Source organism: Telmatherina bonti (genome assembly GCF_933228915.1).
Source record: "Telmatherina bonti genome assembly, chromosome: 17".
Classification (NCBI taxonomy): Eukaryota; Metazoa; Chordata; class Actinopteri; order Atheriniformes; family Telmatherinidae; genus Telmatherina; species Telmatherina bonti.
This window is the reverse complement of record NC_136615.1, coordinates 20389393-20409559: the sequence shown is the minus strand read 5'-3', so window position 1 is coordinate 20409559 and position 20167 is coordinate 20389393. Positions and strand designations below refer to the sequence as shown.

Below are 20167 nucleotides of genomic sequence, written 5' to 3'. Positions count from 1 at the left end.
TGTCGTGGTGATGAAGGAGCTGAGCCAGAAGGCGAAGCTCTCAATTTACCAGTCGATCTACGTTCCTACCCTCACCTATGGTCATGAGCTGTGGGTCGTGACCGAAAGAACGAGATCTCGTATACAGGCGGCTGAAATGGGTTTCCTCCGCAGGGTGGCCGGGCTCACCCTTGGAGATAGGGTGAGGAGCTCGGCCATCTGGGAGGGGCTCAGAGTAGAGCCGCTGCTCCTCCGCATCGAGAGGAACCAGTTGAGGTGGCTCGGGCATCTGGTCAGGATGCCTCTTGGACGCCTCCCTGGTGAGGTGTTCCAGGCACGTCCCTCTGGGAGGAGACCCCGGGGAAGACCCAGGACACGTTGGAGGGATTATATCTCTCGGCTGGCCTGGGAATGCCTCAGGATCCCCCCCGCAGAGTTGGCAAATGTGGCCGGGGAGAGGGAAGTCTGGGCTTCCCTGCTTAGGCTGCTGCCCCTGCGACCCGACCCCGGATAAGCGGCAGAAGATGAAGATGAAGATGAAGTAGTAACAAACATGTAACACGGGACGGTTCCTCCAACATGTTTACACTTCCATATAATGCTTTTTAGTTTCATTGAAGAAGAATTTCCCCAGTAAGGGTCCCTTAAACCTGAACAATGTGGGCTTACTGGTGTAATAACATGTAAAGACTGAGTTATGGATACATTAAGAAGGGGAAAAGGATTAGAAATGAAGAGGATGCATGAATGAAAAAATTACTTTGAGCCTCCATTCAGTTTCCAGGCACTAAAGTTTCCAGTTTGCAAGCACTAAATATTTTGTAAATAAATCAAATGTAAAGGAGAAAATAGTCTGATGTTTTAATAGACAAAAAATAAAACAAGACAAAAAAAACAGCTTAAGAAGGTCATGACAAAGTCCACTTAAATGTGAAGGAAAATGTCTGCATACGCACAGGAAAATGTGCAACTGAGCTTTAACATATACAACAGATTTAAAAATAACTTAATGTTCAGTGTCGGATGAAAGGAGCATCTTCTGCATCAGTGCAAACTCTCGAACTTCTTGTGGAGTACGGATGTATGACTCTATTTCAGTGTCGGAGATTTCCTCGTCGCCATTGACTTCCAGCTCAGGCTGCTCCTCTCTCCTTCTCTTCGAGCGAATCACACACGGGGGCGCAAACAGCTCCCATTTACCCCAGTCTGGAGCTGGATCACGTGTTTTGCTTTGGTCTGTCACCCTTTGTGCACTGACTCCATCTCCGGCACCCAAACACTGTTGCTCTACTAAACAAGCATTTGCAGTCTGACCTGCACACTTGGAGTTGTCCCCCACTGTTAAACTACTTTTACATGTGATCTGATTGTCTGCTTGCAGACTGTCCTCATGGGCTCTCAGAGCCCTCCTCAGCAGGGCATGCCTGTTGTGCAGAATATCTCCCACTAGTGGAACAACAGTATCTGGCGTTACCGGTTCCCTGACCCAAGGAATTTCCTTACCAAGCTTACACAGCACCTCCTTCAACTCAGTTACTCTTGCAAAAGCAGGCTTTTGCTTTTGCACTTTGGTCAACTTACAGAATTTGTCCAGAGAGAGTTTTAGGCGAAACTTGTTGGGTTTTAAAGACTGCCAGGCCAGATATATTGCTGCCATCATGATTGGCAAGGGCTTCCTGCCAGTCAGAATCCAGGAATCCGCAGCAAGCTCCACCAGCGCCACAGCTCGTTTTGTCAACTCTTTCGAGTCCTCCGCCAACTCTTCAGGAACGTGGTGTGAGCTTATTTTGTATCTGTCAGGCAGAAAAACAAGACTCAGATGAGGACTGAACAACGTCTTGTCCAAGAAAGCAAAATTTAGGCCAATTTATTAATCATTTAAAGCCCTGATTGATTTATATTCTTTCAACTAGCTTACAGATTGACTTGGAATAAAACTCCAATGAGTGATCTGAAAATTTGATCGGAGTTCAAAGCAGGTTTGAAAAGCTCCTCAGGGCAGAGAGAATAAAACATTCACATTCAGTAAGATCAACACTGAACTAAATAACACACTCCCATTAGGTACTGGCAACTGATATAAAACCTGTGTTCAAGTATTGTCAAGTTACCAGTTCAGTCTCTTTTCATTTTAAACTCACCTTTGTAAAAAGGAAAAAAAAAAAGAGAATTCATAGTAATGTTTGATTAGGTTGATGTTTTATATATAAAATGCCTCTTTGGTTTAACTCTAAGCTCTTTAACATGGTTACAAACTCAAGACCGGTAAAATCTCAGAGCACTTACTCCTGACAATGCTGCTCAATGATATCAGTGACGCTGACTAAAGTAGCCTTGATGTCGAGGGTCTTGATCATGTCTCGATAAACCCTCCCCACGGTCACCTGGTCGACATTCAGCAGGGAGCTGATGGTTCCCAAACTTATGGGCCAGTTAAGTTGTCTGCAGCTTACAAGCACGCAGCAACCAGCCAGAGCTTCTTTCAGGTTGAGGCTCACGTTGATGAAATTCTCATGTTCATAAGCCTGCTTGAAATATGTCAACGCCAGCTCCTCTATTTCACTGCGAACCCTGAGAACTTTAGATATTTCTTTCACTCGCTGCAGACCTTCAGGTGCAAAACAAGGAGAAGACATAATTATACATTTTGTGGGTTTTGATATTATACAAAGCAAAAGCTGCTTTTCGATTGAGGTTCTCACCTTTTATCAAGTTTGCACAGAGTCTTTTTGCCACAGCTGTGCTTCTGTTGTAGCTGACAACTGTAAAAAGAGCCCAGAATCGGGACATTTTTTAATCAAATGGAGGCGAAAAACACAAGCAACGACAGTTCTTTATCAATGGAATGATGTTTGTGTCAAATGTAATTTAATAACTCAAAATGAAAGTCAGGAAGATTATTTAGTGAATGGATTTAGTTATTTTCCTTTCAGTTACTGTTAAAATCAAAACACGACAGACACACATGAAAACTTATAATCTAAAAGCAAAACAAAATTCCTTTTTTCTTTAGAACAATATGGGTAAAGTGTAGAATTTGCAACAGTGCAAAAACCCTAATAACTTCTTGAAGGCCCCATAACGGTCTCAGCTGCATTTGTGTTAATTAATTAAAAAAAAAAATACAACTGATGTGACTTTTCATCATGGAAGCTAAGTGTCAACTCAAACAATGTGCCTACATTTAATTTCCTCTTCTAAGGGTTTCCAGTGAGTTAAGCTGTTAAACACGTTCACTGCAGGAAAACAGCACACACCTGACTTTCCAAAGTGCACTTTGATGAATTCACGATCAGATGACAGAGAAACACGTCAAGATTTCATGTTACTCAGACTTAGCAGTTAAAACTGAATTTCCCTGGTTTTGTGATATCTGTCAAGGTAAAGCAAGTGTAAGACAATCTTGATGCAGCTAAATCAAAGTGATCAGAGGCAAAAAAGTAGTTTACTTTTGGTAGATACAATAATAGGTATATTCTGCAGTTTTTCAAGCAAAACATAGCAAAGCAAGAACAAAAACATCCCCCAATCCAACACTTATATATTGGAGGTAAGTGTGCATACACTGCAGTTCAAAAGAGTCCCTGATATGTAGATTTATCAGACTCTAACAAAGATGTCAGCTTTGGCTTCTGATGGCTAACAGAGCTATGGGGAGTTGTAGCTACTTTGTAGGATTATATTTTGCAGATTAAATACTAGTTACCATTACAACGATAATGGATCCACTGCATCCTTTAGTTAAGTATATGGGCTAATAATCAAGGATCTAAATATTGATTTTGAATAACAAAAATACACTTGAGTTATAAAAAAAACAAAAGCATATTGTACATTACAAATCTCTATTGTGCCTTTAACTGTTTTTCAACATTTTTCAAGCCAAGGTGCAATTGTTTCACTTAAAAAAAATTAAGTAACACTTCAGACCCAGTTGAGGAAGGAGAGAGATGCACCACAAACCAAAATTTTTTTTTTTATTTTTTAAAATGAATTAGAAAATGGAATTTAATGTTCTTTTACTCAACTCTGAGAAACCTGAGTCTGTTTGGATGAACACAGAGCTGCTTTTTATACCAATTAGGTGAAATTGGATCATTTGTCATAGCACACCTGGTTATCTCTTAGGGGACACTGCCTTCATAGATTACCTTCAATTTATTGTGCAGTCAGTATTTTCTCTGTTAAACTATAATTGCGAGATATACATAGGGCAAATGTTACACTAAACAAGGGCAATAATGAATAAAATAAGGTAGGGTCTTGGTGTTGAGAGTTTAAATCTGGCTAAGTTGAGCAAGTACAAGACGACAAACATTTCCAGCTACTTTCATGACCTTTCAACTTTTGTCCAACCCAATTAATCTTTATTCAGTTTAATAATCCTGTTAAAGTGTTAGCCCGCTGAGGGGTACCGTGATAACTTCATACCTGAACCTCCGACGGGCTCATCGGACAGAGCCCCTTCAGACAACACACAGCCGCAGTCTGCACACACCCGCTGAGGCTGGCAGTAAAGGTCATCGTCCACGATGTTGGTGGAGCCGCAGCCCGGACAGCGCGAACCTGCACAGGACATTTCCCTAAAGAATATAAGTGCTGCCGGACGGAAGACGGCACAGGCTTTAAATAGTTGTAACTATCAAGTAAACAAGCTACTTGCAGCACCCAACCCCAACCTGGTAAAACGATCAACAAACGTGAACGCAGTTGCTGGTTGTGGGTGAGTGATATGATTCCGAGCAGAAACAACTGAATCTCATGGGTTCCACGACAAGCGCTATTAAAGTTTAAAGATAAAAAATGGTTTTGAAAAGCCCTTTTTAAAAAAAAAACAAACAAAAAAAAAAAAACTTTTAGAAGTGTTTAAAATTACACATTTACATATTATCAAAGAAACCATTAGGGGGAAAAAAAAGTGTATATTTTATTCAGAGCGAGATTGATCAATAAATAAGTTATAAATAGTAAAAACACATGGATTCAAGCTTTAAAGTTTTAAAAACATTAATATATTTTTATTTAATTTGTATACATATTTATTTTGCTGGGCTTACAATAGCCTAGTAGAAAAACTAGCATCAAGGTAAATTAATGTTTTAGGTTTATCTGTGCATATAAAGAGAAGTATTATCTGAACAATTTTTGTGAAATTGAAATGGTCAGGATAGTTAATATAAATCACTTTAATTTTAACAAGTTTTTTTTTTTTTTTTTGTTTTATTATTATTTTTTTTTGTTTTGCTAAAAGGGTTTGTGTTTGTACCAACTCTGCAAAGTATGTTGACAAAAGGGCTCCACCTTCAAAATTGTAAATTATAAGAAGCTGTAATAGAGGGATGTCTTCACATTTGCAACCCAGTTTTAAACTATTAAACAAAATAAATAGCAATAAAAATGATTCAACTGGGTTTAAATTTATTACTTTATTTAGCACATTTTTATAAAGCAGTTAAAGCAGTAACCTTTAGAAAACTACAATAATACATCATTCATTGCATGAATAGAGGAAGGTAAAGTGCTCTCTTTTGGAGTTAGCAGAATCATGTAAACCTCCGACATTCAGGAAACAGAAAAAAAACAATAAGTACATAGTTGGACAGTGAAACTTGATTATCAAATAGAGTGTAAAATAAAGCATTTTGCTTTTTCCATGAATATACACAACATTAGTCATGAAAGCATACATACAAAATGTGTTCCTACACAGTATCACATGGGAAACATTTAATTGTAATATTTCTATATACTGAATTCAAATTCCTCTAATTCTCATCCAGAGACTTTAGTTGAAATTGCTACAGCCTTCGCCCGTTTCAGCTTACAGCTCCAGAGGCTATTGATCAGTTATCCCAGTTATGTTAGGTAGAACAAATCTTTGTCATGTAGAACTACAGAGAATAAAGTCAGAACTCTGAACTGAACAGCAGTCTACCGTGAATCCACTTAGATGGTTTTCTTTAAAGAGCTCATGGACAACAGGATACTCGGCTTTTCTTCTATAACCCGCACAAGCAAGTTGTCAATGTACTGTTCAAGCTCTGATATCTTTTTATCTCTGTCAGAGAGCTGGCTCTCCTGTTTCAACACGAGAGAGATTAGCTCCTCCCGAGTCAGCTGAGAGTACGGGCCCACCACTCCACCGTCAACCTGTGAGATGACATGTGTCACTTATCAAAAATTAAACATGTACATAGCAAAAATACTCAACCCTTCATTTTTTCTTTTAAAAGAGAAATCCTCAAATTAAAATGTTTCAGGTAAGTGTGTGTGTACCTTTGTTTTATCCTGGTTTCCACTGAGAATTCCTGTGGATTTGTTATTTTCTACTTGAACAATTGAGGCAGACTGCTGCTCAGGGGGATTAAGGGGTTTTACAGGTTGAAGCCTGCAATTAAATGGAGAGAGAGAGAGAGAGAGAGAGAGAGAGAGAGAGAGAGAGAGAGAGAGAGAGAGAGAGAGAGAGAGAGAGAGAGAGAAAAAGAGAAAGAGAAAGAGAAAGAGAAAGAGAGAGAGAGAAAGAGAGAGATGTAAATGACTTTTCCTTATTAAGAAAAAAAAACGTGGTTAGCATTTGTTAAAGATCCCTTGCAAACAAGATGCTACATCTCAATGGGTCTTACATAAATAAATAAATTGAAAAACAAAAAACAAAAAAAAAAATCAGTAGCAGTTCACCTAATATTATTGCTGCAAGTCTCCCAAAATGTATTATAATCAAGCCATATATTTAAAATGGAAACTCGTGTGTGACTAAACATATGGACTGATGGGTAGACAATGGTCTTTTTTTTTTTTTTTGGCCTACTGGTGAGAGTTGTCTCACCTGCGTGAACTTGGAGGTCCCTCCTCTTTCACACCAGACACCATGATACTCTTCACTGTTGTCTGCGGCAACTCTTTTGGACTCTTCAGGACGTTTACATCATTTCTGGCCTCAGATTGTGGATCCCGTCCTCCATTTGTAACGGTTCTGCTAGAGCTACCCGTAACATGACCTCCATCATTGATGAAATTGCTCGATGTGGCATCACTCTTAGCAGGAGGTCGGGGAGCACGGGCAATCTTGTAAGACTTTTTCACCTGAGAGGAACCATCTTTTTCAGGATTTCGTGATGCAACCGGAGGCCAGTGTACTGGACCAGTGACTGCTGTATCATCTTGAGCTGTGAGCTCATTTTCATCTTCATCATCATCATCAAATGGGTTCAAGCTATAAGCAGATTGCTTTGTCTCCGAGACGCCTTTGTTGGACAAAGCTGTTTTGGATTCAGATAAAGGCTCCTCAACAGAACAAGGTCTGGATGGTGCGGGACGTTTGTGTCTTGCTGATGTAACTTTGGTGCCACTGTCTTGCGTCACATTCTGGGTGTTCTCTGAATCTATAAGAGATTTACTCAGCGGCGTTATAATTTGCACTGAGCGCTGGGGGAGGACACTGACAGTTTTGACAGTTTTGTCTTTGGTTTGCTTGATTTCTGACTCATCCTGCTGGTCCTGCCTCGGTCTCTCAGCAGGATTCTTGCCTGGAGGCTGAGGAGCTAGTCTCTTTTCCCGTTGCATGCCAACCGGGTCCTTTTCATTAGCAGAAACAGCCCTGCTTCCCACTACAAACACAGATGACTGACATCTGGAAATTAGACAAAAGAGACATGCTCCACAATTACATCAGAATATAACTGAAGCAAGAAAACAAACAAATGCATAAAAACTGCTTCAGAGGTATTAGGTAATTACCCAAATGAAGTTACTAAAGATAATGGAAAAAGTGTGAATGAGTTGCAAAACACAACAGAGTTTCTTCTTTAATTCTATTATTAATTTGAAGTATCTGTGCAGTAAAGATAATGAATATTCTTGAGTTTCCAAATAAATCTAACCCTGAACATTTTTATAAATCTTCCTTATCTATCAAACTGAGAAATCAGGCAGCATGCAACCATTTCCACTTCATATTCCCATGATACCTGAACACAATGGGGGTAAGTGCAATGAGCCCAGTCCTCCAGGTCATTTAGCACACTCAAACTAAAAAACCCAGATGCACACTGCTTTGCAATATTCATGCTGGTGTCAGTTTTCAGGGACACTTAAAGAGAAATGCTGAGAACAACTGTCACCAAGTTGTGACAGAGTGAAAACCAGAGAAAGAACATTCAGCTAACTCTTTGTGCACATGCAATGTCTCATTTTTTATCAAGGATTCAAAGTCTTTGCTGATAAAGTGTTAACTTGTAGCACCACCTTTAATCCTGTGGTTACCATGCAGGGCTTTAGGGCTTTAAAATGTCATTTGTCCACCACTTAGTTAAATATCTTTAATAGTATTGAATGTTGGGACACACATGATATTCAGAAGCTGAATCCTTTAATCTTTAGTGATCACCAATCATTTTTATCAAGGGCTTCCAACAAAAACTTCACACTTGCACTACACTCCCTCCTTCCTCAACTCAAATTTCAACAAACAAACTAAACCAAAACAACAAAGACAAACATTATACAGAGTCACATATGAAAACATTTGGCACATGTGCAAAGCTGACAGCAAGTCTTTGTGAGTCCCCTATAGGCCAAAGTAACTTTTACATGGTCACTTGAGCTGCATAGATAAGTCATCTCAGTGACTTTAGTGGTTAGGCATCTCCTTATGGGTGTGGCATCATAACCGTTTCACCATTTGTGTCTTGATGATGCACCTTATAATCTCTTGCTAATATTGGTTATGAAGTTAGCCTACCACATTTCTGGCTTAAACAGTGCAATTAGCATACTAGCTCTAAATAAAGCCTTATGGGTAGCAATCATACCATCCTAACATTGTGTAGAGGCAAAGTTTTCTTTGAAACAAAACTACAAATTCACATTTGTCAACTTCTGTCAAATACATTTAAAAGTGGATTTATGATATTTACTTCTTTTTTAAACCACTGTTAAAAATGCCCTTCCCTGTTATACTTCTATTTATGTATTCACTTTTTCAGTTGTGTAAGTGAAGTACTGATATTATTATTGGCAGAGGATTCCAGTTTATGCAAAGCCACTATAAAAAGACATTGGACTCTTAAGCTATTAACTGTTCATGGAAGCAAGCAAGATGAAAACTTGTCTATTTTACAGGTAAATCTAGCTTGACCCCAAAAATAAGGGAAATATTATAAAAAAAGAAAAAAAAACCCAATGAGGAGTTTGGTCGTCCCTTTCGACAGTCAAACTGAAGTAGTGGTATAAAGAAAATGGAAACATCTTCAGGAACTGCCCTGATGAAGGTAAAAATTCTAGATTATTGTGAGATAAAACATGGTTTTTAATTACTTTAATGCCCTTGAGGACTTTATTACTAGTGAAACCACAAGAGTGCAACATAACACACAGGTGTATGATGCAAACCAACCTTTCCTGGACCATTTCCTCTGTTGCTTCGTGGCTGTGAGGGCCAGAAGAAGAGCTGGGTATATCCACTGAGGGATTATATGAGAAGTCCTCATCAAATGGATTAGTAGAAGAGATATCTCTTGGAGTGCTCACTTTGGTTTTTTCCTCTGCAGCTCCCTCTCCATCATTTGTTCCACTTTTCTTCTCACACTCTTCTACTTCTCTTGTTAAAATCTCATTTTCAAGCGCCTTAGCCTCCTTTTCTTTCCTTTCCTTCTCAGCTTTCTCCTCTCTCCTAATCCTCTCCTCTTCCTCCTTTCTTGCTTCTTCTTCAATTCTCCTCTTCTCTTGCTCCTGTAGCCTTTTTGCCTCCAGTGCTAATCTCTCAGCCATCTCCTTTTCCTGTCTGGCCTTCTCTTCCTCCTTTTGTCTCATCTCCTCCTTTCTCCTAATCTGTTCTTCCTCCCTTTTAACCATTTCTTCAAGTTTTTTTCTTTCCTCTTCCTGTTGTCTCAACATCTCCTTTGCCAACCTCTCCTGCTCCTCTTCCTGTCTCCTCAGCATTTCCTGTTCCTGTCGTCTCATTTCCTCTCTTCTAATCCTTTCTTCCTCCTCCCTTTTAACTTTCTCTTCTTCAGTCTTTCTCCTCTCTTCTTCCAGCTTCTCTAACTCCTCTTGTTGTCTCCTTTGGGTCTCTTCCATTTCCTTCAGCCTATCTTTCCTGATCCTTTCCTCTTCTTCTCTTTGCATTTTTTCTTGCTCAACTCTCTTCCTTTCTTGTTCCTCTAGTCTCCTCTTTTCCGCAAGCTCTTCCTCTCTTCTAGCCCTCCTTTCTTCATCTTTCCTCCTCATTTCTTCCTCCATTCTCATTTTTTCCTCTTCCTCCTTCCTAAGCTTTTCTTCTGCCTCAATCCTTTTCTTCTCCTCCTCTAGCTTTCTCTTTTCTTCCATTAACCTCTCATATTCTTCCTTTTCTTTTCTTGTCCTCTCTTCCTCTTGCCTCTTTGCTTCTTGTTGCTTACGCATCTCTTCTTCCTCCGTCTGCCTTTTCAGTTCTTCCAGTTTTCTCATCTCCTCCTCTGCCTCTCGTCGTCTCCTCTCCTCTTCAGCTCTCACTTCCTCGTTCCTCTTTTGCACTTCTTCCCGTCTAACTTTTTCTTCTTCAATCCTCCTTTCCTCTTCTTCCTTCACTTTCTTTTCCTCAGCCAATCTACGCTCTTCTTGCCTCCTCTGTTCTGCCCTCTCCTCTTCCTCTAGCCTCTTCTTCTCATCTTCTCTCCTAACCCTTTCTTCTTCTTCCCTTTTCCTCTTTTCTTCCTCTTGCGTCTTCTTTTCTTTCTCTTCCCTAATTCTTTCCTCTTCCTCCCTTCTAACTTTCTCTTCAAGTTTTTTACTTTCTTGTTTCAACTTCTCTTTGGCTAAAATCTCAAGCTCCTTTTGTCGTGTCTCTTCTGTTCTTTTCCTCTCCTCCTCTTCCAACCTGAGCTTTTCATCTTCTTCCCTTGATTCATCCACACTGTTGTGTACATTTTCAGTTTTGTCTTCCTCATCTTCTTCCTCCTCCATCCAGGGTGAATACTGCCTTGTTGCCCTTAACGAATCCACAGATGGAGGGGAGTTTTCAGGCACGTCCTCCATTGACCCACGGCCTGAACTGACCAGACTGTAGTTGGAGCCGGTGCGAGAGGTCCGAGGAGGCGGTTCTTCACAGTAAATATGGCTGCCATTGATGCACAAGTTACTCTGCTCTGCAGTAACTTGTTTTTGATGACCAAAAGATGAATCCTTGCTGTCTGAACTACCAGAGCGTTTATGCATCATAAACTTGAACTTCTTTTTACCTGAAAGCACATCAGAAAATTACTATGCATGTCATGTTATAGAAAAAGGGATAAATGTGACAAAATAAAACGCTAACCTTCAGATGGGTCCACATTCAGACCAGATGACTGACTGCCGCTTACTGAGGAGTTCTTTGCAGGCAGGACAGACATGGACTGAGACAAGTTCCTCTGTAGGTTGGACTTTGGAGAAAACAAAGACTTCATCTTATGTTTCTTAGACTTTCCATCCTTGCTTGCTTCTCCCACTCCCTCTCCATTTGCCTCCTCTTCCTCACTGTCAGTCAGAACCTGATTGAAGGATGGCACCACGCTAGATGCAGAGTCAGACTCCTTTTTCTTGCCACGGACTTTGTCCTTAAACTTTCCCAGGCGAGAACGTGATTTTCCAGCAGCAGAGAGGTCAAACATGCTGGCGGTCATGTTGTTTCTCATAAACTGGATGTCCACAAGGACTTCTCCTCTTTCTTTGTCTGGCTTCCCAGTCTTGTCCAGCAACTTAAACCACCTGTTAAAAATTAATACAAATATATATGCAATTCATTAGACATCGGTGCAAATGGACATTAACAGATCGTTGTTGGTTTTTTTTGTTTTTTTTTTATAAATAACCATCAGAGCTGCAACAACCACGACAGAATAATTAACTACACATCTGCCGTAAAATGGCATAACATACTACTAGTTGGTTTAAAATGAAAGTTTAGTGCTCTGATGTTTAATCCAAGTTGTTTTCTTCCAGGAAACTGATCCACTCCACTGCAAATGCAAAGTGACTCAGTGGCAGCTCGAATGTTTCCAGAAAGTCTGCAGAGATCTAATATCAGGGCAGTCCTCTCTGTTGTAGCTTCAAACATGCTTGTACAAAACATTTGTCACCCTTTATAAAAGCTATTTTGTTTCTCCCCCTCATGTCTCATCTAAAACCTGACCCAAAAAATGGTATATTTACATTCAGGCTGTCTGAGACACTCTACTGAATGCCCTTCCTGCATGTACCAGACATTTAAACCTGCAGACACGTCAGATCCTGAAGAGTGTCTTTTTTGTAATCAGAGGATTAGCCCTTACTCTTGACAGAGCACATTCACTGGGAGCCAATCTCCCGTTAATCCCATCTTCACCTTTTGAACATTCAACCGACTGGTGCCAGACAGAATAAATGCCAGTATACTGCCTAGCAGAACCCATGTCCTTGAAGTCGAAACTAGCTGAACAACATCAAAGATAAGTTGAAATTAAAGTTTTATATCGAAAATATAGAAAATGGACACCAAAAGACACCAAATGGCATCAAATTTGCACTTGTTGCATGTTCCTGAGCTGACCGAAGAGTGGCCAGAAAAGGAAAAAGAGGAGGAAGGAGGGGGGTGGTCAAGTCAGCATAAAAAGTGCCCATCAGGCAGAAATCTGAGGTCAGCTCACCACTGAGAAAACAACTGAGACAGAAATCTGGATTCCAAAGGAAATGCTGAAATGAGGAAGGGCCTGTTCAGTTGTGTCATGGCCTGCACACAGCTGTCCAAATAAATGTACAAGTATGGAGAAAAAGTAAGCGGTAAACAGTGTTGGTTTACAAATTTGTAACTTCTTAAGATGCCTCAGATGTAGAAGAGCTGAGTGCAGCGCTTTTCTTTCCTTGTGCAATGTATAAAAGTTATGTTGCAGAGATCCATCCTCCTCCTCTTCCTCCCACCCTCAGGAATGCTTCAGATGTGTGGAACAAACAAATTGAGAGGGGGGGAACCGCCTTTTCCTGGATTTTGCAAAATGGTTGAGCGCTGTCTCAGCTCCACTGCCTTCTACGTGCCGATGAATTATAGGATGTGACTTGCATCTCTCAGGCCTTGACATTGTAGATATTTTATTCTGAGGCATCTACATGATTCAGTTAATAAATGTTCTGCTAAAATAGTTGCCAGACAGAAGATACATTTATCAATCACCCAATGGAAAGTGTTTCCCTTTTGTTTCTTAGGTATGGTACAAATCCAAAAAAAGGCCATATTATTATTTAACCCCTTACAACGGTTACTGTGAAAGGAGAACAAACTAACACTTCTTTGTTCTTCAGTATAATTTATGTAAGATAACCTGATGGTACATGTAATATTTTATGGTATAAAAAAAAAAGGAAATGTATATATTTGTGAGTGAAACCCAAAATCAAGCACGGCGCAGCTAATAGATTTAACCTTTCATAGACCCGAATGAGCTTGTTGGGGATGTGATTTATTCAAAGTGTTGGGAAAGGTCAGGTGATGCACATTAAAAAGCCTGATCAACTGACTCCTGAAACCTTGTCATTAAGCTGCTATGGGCTCCTCGGAGAAGCTGTTTAGTATGATAAAAAATTATGACAAAGTTCACAGAGCAGAAACAGGCCTTGAGGCCTCTTAAATGATTCAGCATGCTCTTCTCTGTTCTTCGCTGTGGCACCTGCACTTTTATACAAGATTGAAATCTTTCCTGTAATCATCACGCATTGATTCTCACCATCAGAAGTTTCTAAATCAGCATCTACCTGATGCATTTTATAACAATTCATCCGTGTGCAGGATCTAACTATTCAAATATAATTAGCAGATGCATGGAGAAAGGACTGAATCCAAAAAATGGAAAAAAAAAAAATCCAGGTCCAGGCACTCAAAGTGGATCAAATAAAAAGCCTTTGTTGAAAAACCTTTATTAAAAATGGGCAAGAATCATAAAAATACACCACCGTGTATCGGCTTATCCCTTCCTCAGGGTGTATAGTGAAACAAACAGAGCATTTATAGTTATCACAGGTGTGCACAACTGACCCCATGTAGCAATATACTGTTAGCCTCTCGGGGCATCAGATAATAAATACTGCACAAAATACACAGGCAACAATTCCCTGGCCTCAAGAGGCACATGGATAGATATGCATTAGAGTAAATACAGAGAAGCTGTCTTACTCTCTGTGACCCCCCAGCTATGAATGTAATCTGCAGACAAAACATGCAAATAAATGAGGAAATTTGAGGAAAGCAGGAAGATAACAGTCAGATGACATCTTCCTGCTTCTACACCGGACATGTGGCTCCACCAACCCAAGGGCAATTTCTGTTGTGGTAATTGTAACTATTGTGAAAATATGGCGAAAACGGACACTTTCAGAGACAGGTTCAGTAACAAAACCTTCCCTATGACCAGTTTCATAAATTACAATACCACTCATGCTCTTGTGGTTATTTCTATGTGGGTCTGACCAAAAGAAAACTACAGGATAGATGGCCGAACATAGATTTGTAATCTGATCTAGGAATTTGAATTATCCTGGCTAAACACTATATGGAAGCCCAACATGCTAGCAATAAATCTTTGAGTAATAGGCATTGAGGCCATTAGCTCTGATGCCAGGTGTGGAGACAAAGTTAAACATCTTAAACAAAGAGAGGCATGCTGTATCTATAGCCTTAATGACACCAGATATCCAGGTCTAAATAATTGCTCTGTTTGTTTCACTATACACCCTGAGGAAGGCATAAGCTGATACACGGTGTATTTTTATGATTCTTGTCTTTTTAATAAAGGTTTTGATTCGATCCACTTTGAGTGCCTGGACTTTTTCCATTTTGTTGGATTCAGTCCTTTCTCCATGCTTATGCAAACCCTTCCATGAGCACTAGGGGTTTGAGGGATACCTGCAGCGCACCTGCCATCTTCTTCTTATAATTAGCAGATATTTGGAAGAAAAAGTTTGCAGAGCTGCATGAGAAGAATTCCAATTTTGTTCTCTCAAATCATTTTTTTGCATCTCTGTTGCAGTCAGTAGACCGATGAAGATTTCATGGGTAGCAGGAAGAACGACTCTGCTGAATTACTTGTGAAAATAAAACCTTAAGCAGTCAAAGATGACTTTGGCATCCACATAATCCTTGAAACAACTAAAGTAAATGATGGACCTCTTAAAAAGTGCCATTAGTTGCAAAACTCACAGTCCATGACTGGACACAGCCAAAGATCAGTGGACAATTATCAGAAATGTAATACACAGAAATGCTAAAAACTTTTTAACAATGAGGTTTGCACATCTGCACTATATCTTAAGTCTCAACCAATTCCCATCCATTTCATCAAGCTTTAGAAAAACAGCAAATAAAAAAACAACCATTTTCTTTGCAATTTAAGGTCTGTATTCTTAAAATAAATATAAAACACAATTTGTTAAAGTATAATAACACCACAATGGATTTGACCCCCTTGTGTACAAAAGACATTTTACACACAAACAAGTGAAAAAAGAGAAGTAGTGCGCTGTGTCAGTTAAAATCAGCAGGGAAGTTGCAAAAGGGTTTGTCAGTCAACTGGCTCTACAGGGAAACAATGCGCATGATACAGAATTAAACTGGTCTATACCAAAAACACCCCATTAAAGACAAGGTTGTTAAAGTGAGCTTAGAGGTTTGAGTTGCAGAAAGTGTACAGCTCTGCTAGACATACAGCACTTAGAGGAGCATAATGAATGACTAGACATTGAGTGAAGGTTTTATAGATTATATTGTGTATATTTGTATTGCTTTCATTAAATAGTGTTTCACTACAAATTAATCTTGTCCTGTCCTTTGGTGTAATCCAAAGTAGAGAGTATTCATACAGCATCATGTTTTTGATAAGAAATCTCAATATTTCACTTATGAAACACAGCTACAAAAATACCAGTAATCCTACTGTAGCTCCAGTTTTATCATTTCCATATCACACACACACACACACACACACACACACACACACACACACACACACACACACACACACACACACACACACACACACACACACACACACACACACACACACACACACACACACACACACACACACACACACACACACACACACACACACGAATGACACTGACAACCTTCCATTTGTAGCTTGAAGTCCTGATAGAGTTCCCTGTGTGGCTCAGGCTTCTCTTATCACTGTGTGCAGCTGAGTACAACAATAGATAAGTGAAACAACTTCACAGTGACAATGTTAAAAGGACATAAACTGTTCAAGTTCATGAGTCAGCGAAGCCAAAATGAACAGTGGTGGGAAGGAAACGGGGTGAAAACAGTTACAACAGTCTCCACTGTCCACTGGTAGTACACTAGTAGATGAGCATGATTCAATTTTCAAAAAAGTGTAAATTTGATGTAGTTTTTGCACCCCTAGTTAGCACTTGTATTTTACAATACAAGTGTTTTGAAAAAAATAGATCAGCAGGTTTTGGTTAGATGTACAAAACATTCAGCACATCACAGTAGGCACAGGTGGAAAAGGTAAAATGAGTATAAACTTGGTTCATTTTAGTTGCATCAGGTTCATCATGTTGCTGTCACAGAACTACAATGACTTAAGAATCCAATGTTTATTTAAATATCACTTCTCTCTTTCATACACACCTTTTACGATTACTTGTCATGCTCATATGGGGAGGAAAAAAAAATCATGCCCAACACAAGTTTGATTTTTATTAAAAAGTTTTTTAAACCAAACTATGAACAGGAGGTGCTGAGAAAAGTGGTCTTTTGAATATGAAAGCTCCACAAACTAACAAAATTTTAAAGGATGCGATCAAAAGCTACAGAATGACTAATGCACTTTATTAACAGATCGAGACTAAATTTGTGAATTTCTACCATAAAAATTGTCTTCATTTCCTTTTATTTATCAGTTCATTTTTAAATTGAAGGCCAAGTCTTTTTGCGAGCAGCGCGTTTGAAAATTTGCAAAGAATAGAAAAAAAAATAAAATACCCAATAATGGAGCTGTTCTCCAAAGCACGAGACACTTGTACCTCTGTTTATTCAACACAAGGTCTCACTGTGAAAAACTGACCTTGCCCTCAGTGTTTCCATCTCTGTTTGCTTTTCATCGATAAAACAGTCAGGACAGGAATGTAATGCCGAAGCTGAACTGAAACCCCAGAGGTAACTTGCATTCCTTAAACTCACAGAAACATACATCACAGAACTCCCACAGCTTTGCTCAAGGGAAATGACTTCAAATTTTTATATGTGAATTGCAAGTTATGGCTGCACAAATGATCATACATCTGTTATGCAACACAATATCATGCATGTTAAGATAGAAAACTCAGAACCAGATGAACTTTAAGTTGGTACTCTGGAACATCCCATTTTCAGTACAGAGGAGAGAACATTAATCAAAATGTATGAGCAGGCAGAGTTGCATAGGCATTTATTACACATTTCAAAAGCTCAGATCTAAATTTATTGTACATTTTCCACTACAAGAAAAAAAAATCCCCTTCAATGCACTGAATGCTAACAAGCATTATGGAAGGTTTGCAACAATATGGACAGAAAGAAATGTATAGAGCTTTGTGATTAGCAAAATGTGACCGGCAATGAACCATGATATTTAAATAAAATCTGATGGCTTTGGTAATTACATGCAAACAAAGTGGACAAACACAAACAAGTGAGAAGTTAAGAACAATAAAGTGTGTTGTGTATTTATACAGGCTGCATTTGGATAATACCACTCACATGACGGGGGATTAAAAGTCTCAGGAACAGCTCTGTGCAAGAAAACATTTCTGACTGAGCAACAGAACTCTGATGAATGGATTTGTTTTGCTTTTCAAATGTGATCATTTTCTACAGAAAGAAGGTCCAGGATAATTGTCATGAGACTACAGTACCAGCAAGTTCTGCTTTGCAAGGCAGAGTCTTTAACAGTAATACAGAAGAAATAATGGGCATCTCTTGCACAATGAATGACATTGTTTTAGATAATTACCCTTTTTTCATGTGTTAAGAGTAGCAGGAGTTTGGTGTTTAAGTGTCTTAAGTATTGTATTCTAGCTGAGAAGTGGTTTTTGGATCATTTTAAGAGAGTTTTCTTGTTGCTGCAAGCTCAGTTGATGAAAGTGAATCTTTAAACGTGCTGCATTAATTTCCTGAATACGTAATGTTAATTGGCATCCTTGAAGACTGCGGGCAAGGAAACAAATCTCTTAAACTGCACTGGTGTAAGTGGACAAAATTCACAAGACAAACCCACCAGAGTGGGTGTGCTGTGATGCATGGCTAATGGTGCACTTCAATAGCTCACATCTTTTTTTGATTTAAAAAAAAAAAAAAAAGGTGCAAATATCTGACTTCCAATGACACTTTTCAAATGCAGAGGACACACACAAGAACAAATTTACAAGGTATCCATGCATTATTCAGTGTTTTGGTCAATAAGAGATTAAAGTGATTATTTTCCTCTAAAAGACCACAAAGGTGCAGCATGAAAGACCCAGAAGTGATCTCATTGTGGCACAGATTAAATCAGAGTAACCCAACGTTTATTTACCTCCCCTAATGACTGGATACTTGTGAGGGAAAGGAAAACTGACTTTGACTTTAAAGAAAATTTTCTTGATGAGATATAGAAATAGTGGCATGTGCTTAGAGGGGTAATATATATATATATATATATATATATATGATATCTGATACTTGTCCTTAGCGGTCATATGACTCTGTGTGCACTTACTCGGTCTTGTTGCGGTCTTTGTCCTCACTGAGCTGCGGCAGGTTGATGACAGCCTGTCCCAGCAGCTTGTCTGGGCCCACCAAGGCCCGGTGCAGGACGTGGACGTGCAGCGTGCTGCGCTCCGCGCCTCCTCCTCCTCCTCCTCCCCCTCCTCTTGCGCCCTGCAGCAGCGTCGGCAGGTCGAAGGTGGCCTCCTCCTTCCACACAGGAGCTACACTCTTCTCCACCACTGATGTCTGATACTTGTCCTTACCCAGCTGCATGACCGCGTATGCATCGTTGGTACCGCTTTTGCCCTTTATCCTGAGGCCTCTGGCTTGGAGAACCGTTACCTGGACGCTTGTGGGACACCATTGTGGATCCGCCAAAGACATGCTGACACCACCTTTTTGATTGATCAGCGCCCGTCAAAGAATTAAATCCCAAAAGGAAACGCAGGACAGAATAAAGTAAACTCCCAGTGAGACTGGACAGGAGCGCGGAAAAGTTTGCGCAGAAGCCACACTGAACTTCAGGAACCATCTGATTGGGCGTGGCCACACCGAGAGGGGGCCTTGGTTTACGTAAATCCCTCCCCCTCGGATTAACAGGTGGTCACAAGCTTCTGAAACCAATCTGATGTGTTGTGACGTGAGCATTCACGCCAATTACTGGAGGCAACAAACCACACCTGATCCCTGTTGATTCCTGTCAGCATGCGTTGTCCTTTATCAGTTGAATGACAATAATTGATTGAGATTGTGAATGCAACCATTTAGACAATGCTTTAAATGGAAGGATAGCATATTGTGTACTTCCAATCTGTCCCCATATAACTACAACCCTACAAACAAACTCCGCCAACCAAGGCAACTACAAAAACATGAGTTCTCTGCTTTATAAATTCTACCACTTGAGGAGGGAACAGGACATCTGAGGAGTCACCTGATAGGTTCAGGATTGAGTTTCACATGTAGTTCAAGTCTGCATCTTAATCAGGCTGAAGTGCAAATGTCTGCCTAGATTACATGCCATTATGGGAGAAGTTTAGTTCCTCAGATGATGCTGCTGCCCCTGCATATGCTGGGATAACGAACCCAAAGAGTCCAAGTAGGATTAGGTAGGTACGGAAAATAGATTGAATGTTTTCATCTAAACTGGTTGGAAAAGTGATTAATGATGAGCAACCCACTCATGTCAGAACTTCCTTCATGCACAGTGGTATATGTTTAAACAGTGACTCCTGCTGTTTAATGTAGGAAACAAAATTGACAGTTTACAGTCAAATCAGCTAGTTTTACAGCAAAGAAAAAGAAATTGCGGTTAAATCGTCTTTATTATAATATATTCAGCTGTTGATCAGTCCCTACACTTTCTTTGGTTCATGTGTCCAACAGACATGATGAAGGACAAATATAGAACCCTGAGCCAATTAGTAAACTGACATACACGTGTTGGCACTCCCAGTA

General features: G+C 39.8%; 2 protein-coding genes across 2 annotated transcripts; both read right to left on the bottom strand.

Annotated features, from left to right (window-relative positions):
- Positions 1-889: 889 nt before the first annotated feature.
- Positions 890-4672, bottom strand: brf2 (BRF2 general transcription factor IIIB subunit). Its single transcript, XM_079256716.1, has 4 exons — positions 4411-4672; positions 2682-2741; positions 2266-2587; positions 890-1772 (listed from the first exon to the last, which is right to left on the bottom strand). The coding sequence occupies exons 1-4, from the start codon at positions 4556-4558 to the stop codon at positions 986-988; spliced, it is 1317 nt and encodes a 438-aa protein (XP_079112842.1). The 5' UTR covers positions 4559-4672; the 3' UTR covers positions 890-985.
- Positions 4673-5832: 1160 nt separating this feature from the next.
- LOC306768376 (uncharacterized protein) lies at positions 5833-19163 on the bottom strand. The gene is made up of 6 exons (XM_079256707.1): positions 18720-19163; positions 11273-11703; positions 9374-11195; positions 6806-7609; positions 6256-6367; positions 5833-6129 (listed from the first exon to the last, which is right to left on the bottom strand). Exons 1-6 carry the CDS (start codon positions 19091-19093, stop codon positions 5926-5928), a joined length of 3747 nt encoding a protein of 1248 aa, XP_079112833.1. The 5' UTR covers positions 19094-19163; the 3' UTR covers positions 5833-5925.
- Positions 19164-20167: the final 1004 nt, after the last annotated feature.